Below are 4,750 nucleotides of genomic sequence, written 5' to 3'. Positions count from 1 at the left end.
CTAGCTTCTCATTAATCAGTTCGAATGCTCTGAGACACTTCACATCAAATACAAAATTTACATCCTTGGCAAGTAATGCAGTCAATGTAATGCTGGAAAACTTCTTATAGAAATCGGCATGCCCCAAAAGACTTCTAATGCTCTTCACTACGGTCGGTGGCGGGAGATTTTCTATCACGTCTACTTTAGCTCTGTCAACTTCAATACCTTCAGCTGTGACTTTATCATTCTCTTCATTTGAAACACCACTTTTTCGTTTCCCACTCATAGCATGAGTTGCCCCTCATATATATCAAGAATATCCCGGCCAGTGCAAAGGAATGGTCTCCCTAGGATTAGAGGTACCTCCTTATTCTTTTCCATACTACTATGATGAAGTCTACTGGAAAACAAATTTGTCTACCCTTACCGGAATTTCCTCGATTATGCCCTCCGGTATGATCGTGGTTTGATCAGCCAGTTGCAAGGATGCTGGCACAGATTTGATCACTCCTAGCTCTTCTTCCAATTTCTTGAACACTGATAATGGCATCAAGTTAATGGATGCGCCTAAATCGCACAAGGCTTTGTCAAACCTTTCTCTACCTAACGAGAAAGGTATAGTGAAACTGCCAGGATCACCACACTTCTTGGGAATTTTGTTATATAGAATGGCACTACAGTGGGCATTGAGTTTGAACACTTTCATTTCCTCGAGCTTACTTTTGCTTGAGAGGATTTTCTTCAGGAATTTTGCATAGGCCGGCATCTGTGTGAGCACCTCCGTGAACGGGATGTTCACACACAACTGTTTCAACATCTCCAAGAATTTCCCAAAGCATTTGTCTAATTCTCCCGCTTCATCTTTTGAGGAAAAGGTAACAATGGCATGTGTTTGCTTTCCTCAACTACGTTGTTCACCTTCTGCTTATCAACATCGTTGATACTAACATTCTCCTTGGGCAAAGATTCACTGATTTTCTGCTCTTCGGCTATCTTGGTTGAGTTCATCTCCTTCTTATCCCTTGGTTTTACCTTTGGCTCTGCTAATGTTTTCCCACTCCTGAGAGATACAACTTTGATTGTCTCTTTTGGATTCTTTTCAGGTTTGCCGGCAAAGTCCACGACGCCCTTTCTGACAACAATGTTGAAAGCTACCCCATTTGTCTTTCTAGATTCTGGATGGATGTGCCTTGCTCCTTGATAGCGGTCCCTTGAGTCTCAAGTTTCTCATTGGATTTATTTATAAATGCCTTCATTAGATCTTCTAAACCTGAGTTGTTAGGTTGTGGAGGTTGGTATGGTTGCCTCTGCTGAGTTTAGAAACCAGGAGGTCCTTGCACTGGTGCTCTGGGATTTTGCTGCTGCCATGAGTTCAAACTACCAGTTGAAGAACTCCATGAGAACCCTGGATGTCTCTATCTTATAGAATTGAAATTACCACCTCCTTGGTAGTTGCCTCTATTGAATTTTCCCACAGCGTTTTCTTCCTCAATTATAGCTTGACACTCATGTGTCGGGTGTCCCAATCCACAGACGTCACATCCTACCCGTGGTTGATTTTACACCCGAGCTAGTGTCAGTTGCTTGATGTCCTTAGCCATACCTGCAATTTAATCCTGCATTGCTACTGAGGATTCTACTTGGTGCACCCCTACTGATCGTTTTTGGTCCCCTTGATCAGTGGACCATTGTTCTACATCTTCAGATAGTTCAATCATAAGAGTGACAATATCTTCAGAAGTCTTCTTCATCAGAGGTCCTGCAACCGCACTATTCAGAAATATCCTTGATGACGGGTTTAAACCATCCCATAAGTCCTGGAGTTGCATCCATTGCTCCATTCTGTTATAAAGGCACCTCTGCAATATCTTCTTGAATCTTTTCCATGCCTCGAACACTATCTCCTCATCACCTTGGCTGAAATTGTGAATCTCTTTCCTCATTCGTCCATTCTTAGCTGCAGAGAAATATTTTTGTAAGAACTTGGTCGCCATCTCCTCCCTCGTACGGATTGACCCTATGGGCAGACTTCTCAACCACTTCTTTGCTCCATCCTTAAGAGAGAACGGGAATGCTCAGAGGTAGATGGTATCATGTGATGCTCCATTGTAATAGAATGCGTTCATAATTTCATTGAAGTCCATCAGATGGTTGTTGGGATCTTCATTGGCCTTCCCTCCGAATATGCAATTGTTTTGAATTATCTGGATGACTCCCTGTTTGAGTTCAAAGTTATTTGCATCAATGGGTGGGGGGTCTCACACTAGACTGTTGTTGGTTGTACACCGGTCTGACATATTCTCCTAACGACCTCCCATATCTAGGAGCTGCATTTTCAAATTCATCTTCTATCACGTTTTGATCTGGATTGAACCTTCGCTCCTCGTCGACCGTTTTATCCGAAATTCTGGCTGCTTTAACTGCTAATCGTGCTTCTCGTTGCTGAGCCACCTCTATCGCATCTAGGCTCTTTGTTGTTTACCATTGTATTTTGAGTTGAAGGCCGACTCAACAACAATCCGCTCGATCCTTTCTCTCTTATCAACTGCCTCAGGTGCTTGTCTAACTATGGGTCGTATGGCACCAAGTCCTTTGAGGAGAATCGAGCCATACACCACCGAACTTAACTTGTTGCCTGCACACAGATGAGAAGGCGTAAAAAAGGAAAATAAAATAAAGTTATTCCTGAATTAGCATTGAAAATTAATTTAAACACTATTAGTCGCCAATCCCCGTCAACAGCGCAAACATTTGCGAGCGCAAAATCGATGTATAAAACTTAGGCTCGCTAGTCAAAGATAGTATAGTATTAAATCGTCTCCACAGGGGTTGGTTTAAATAATGTTTTAATAAATCTTCAGCTCAACACTATCCAGGATAATAAACCTTTGATTGATGTTATTATCGACTACAAATAAAACTAAGATTATCTATTGTAAGAAACTAATGGCACTTTAATGATTAAGGAGCAATTATTTAATATCATGGTGAGAGGTAAGGGTTGTGACAAGATATGTGATCAACTATTGTTCTGGGTAACTCTTGGTTAAATTCATTCTTAAATTCTATTGACTCTTTCTATTTCAATAGATGATTAGGCTACCTTAGGGATTCAAACTCTTCTTGCGAATGAATGAGAGTTCCCTTAATCCACCTAATAGCAGGTCCTATGAACATATGCCCAAACACAGTGAATGAATGATCCTTCGAAGAAATCGATTATTCTTCTGAACTTGGTTAATTGATAACTCTCTAAGCTCTTTTTATTACCTAGAAAAGGCGTAAAATCAACCTAAACAATATGGCACAATGCAAATTGTAGCAACACTTCTCTTTCAATTAAAGTAAAACCACAATAAGCCTTGTAATTCAATTAATAACTCATTCAAGGAATTCGGGCAATTAAGAGAGAGTAAAACCCAAAAAATAGTCAACTCACAACATCCGTCAATAACCCTAAGCAAGATTACTCCATAATAGAGAAAATATTCATCGCAAGAGTATTAGAAGAACACGAAGACATTACAATTCCCAAATTCAAACAAACTTCCGTATTGAATGAATTGGATCAAGTCTTTTGCATTTTCGTTGTTTTCTTCCTTCTTCTCTCCCCAAAAGTTGCTCTAAAAATCCAAGATACCCTCTTTTTAGACAAGCTGGGATTCATATAGGTCAAGAGGAGTCGCCTCCAAAATTAAGCTTGGAAAATTTTTCGGTACAGGGCTGATCCAGTCAATGGGAGCCCAGTTAATGGGAGAACTCTCTAGCTTCTCCTTAATCAGTTCGAATGCTCTTAGACACTCCACATCAAATATAAATTTTACATCCTTAGCAAATAATGCTTGAAAAATTCTTATAGAAACTGGCATGCCCCAAAACACTTCCGATGCTCTTCACCGAGGTCAGTGGCGGGAGCTTGGCTATCATGTCTACTTTAGCTTTGTCAATTTCAATACCTTCAATTATGACTTTATCATTCTCTTCATTTGAAACACCACTTTTTCGTTTCCCACTCGTAACATGAGTTGCCCCTCATATGTATCAAGAATAGCCTAGCCAGTGCAAAGGAATGATCTCCCCAGGATTAGAGGTACCTCCTTATTCTCTTCCATACTACTACGATGAAGTCTATTGGGAAAACAAATTTGTCTACCCTTACCAGAATGTCCTTGATTATGCCCTCTGGTATGATCATAGTTTGATAAGCTAGTTGTAAGGATACTGGCACAGATTTGATCACTTCTAGCTCTTCTTCCAATTTCTTGAACACCGATAATGGTCAAGTTAATGGATGCACCTGAATCGAACAAGGCTTTGTCAAACTTTTTGCTACCCAACGAGCAAGGTATAGTGAAACTGTCAGGATCACCACACTTCTTGGGAATTTTGTTATATAGAATGGCACTACAGTGGGCATTGAGTTTGACCACTTTCGTTTCCTCGAGCTTTCTTTTGCTTGAGAGAATTTCCTTCAGGAATTTTGCATAGGCCGGCATCTGTGTGAGCACCTCAGTGAACGGGATATTCACATACGACTGTTTCAGCATCTCCAAGAATTTCCCAAATCATTTGTCTAATTACTCCTGCTTCATCTTTTGAGGAAAAGGTAACAATGGCATGTGTTTGCTTTCCTCAACTACGTTGTTCACCTTCTGCTTATCAACATCCTTGATGCTAACATTCTCCTTGGTCAAAGATTCACCGATTTTCTGCTCTTCAGCTATCTTGGTTGAGTTTATCTCCTTCTCATCCCTTGGTTTTACCTTTG

The 4,750-nt window shown here is 40.5% G+C and overlaps 1 protein-coding gene across 1 annotated transcript; it reads right to left on the bottom strand.

Annotated features, from left to right (window-relative positions):
- Nucleotides 1–379: 379 nt before the first annotated feature.
- LOC142172174 (uncharacterized) lies at nt 380–748 on the bottom strand. Its single transcript, XM_075235958.1, has one exon. It carries the CDS (start codon nt 746–748, stop codon nt 380–382), a length of 369 nt encoding a protein of 122 aa, XP_075092059.1.
- Between the last annotated feature and the right edge of the window lie 4,002 nt (nt 749–4,750).

The sequence above is a fragment of the Nicotiana tabacum genome, chromosome 17 (genome assembly GCF_000715075.1).
Source record: "Nicotiana tabacum cultivar K326 chromosome 17, ASM71507v2, whole genome shotgun sequence".
In the NCBI taxonomy this organism is placed as follows: domain Eukaryota; kingdom Viridiplantae; phylum Streptophyta; class Magnoliopsida; order Solanales; family Solanaceae; genus Nicotiana; species Nicotiana tabacum.
The sequence above is the reverse complement of the archived record's forward strand: the minus strand, read 5'-3'. Positions and strand labels throughout refer to the sequence as shown.

Excerpts from the sequence above, each read along its gene's own strand:
- LOC142172174 (XM_075235958.1), bottom strand. The coding sequence starts at position 748 with ATGCCGGCCTATGCAAAATTCCTGAAGAAAATCCTCTCAAGCAAAAGT.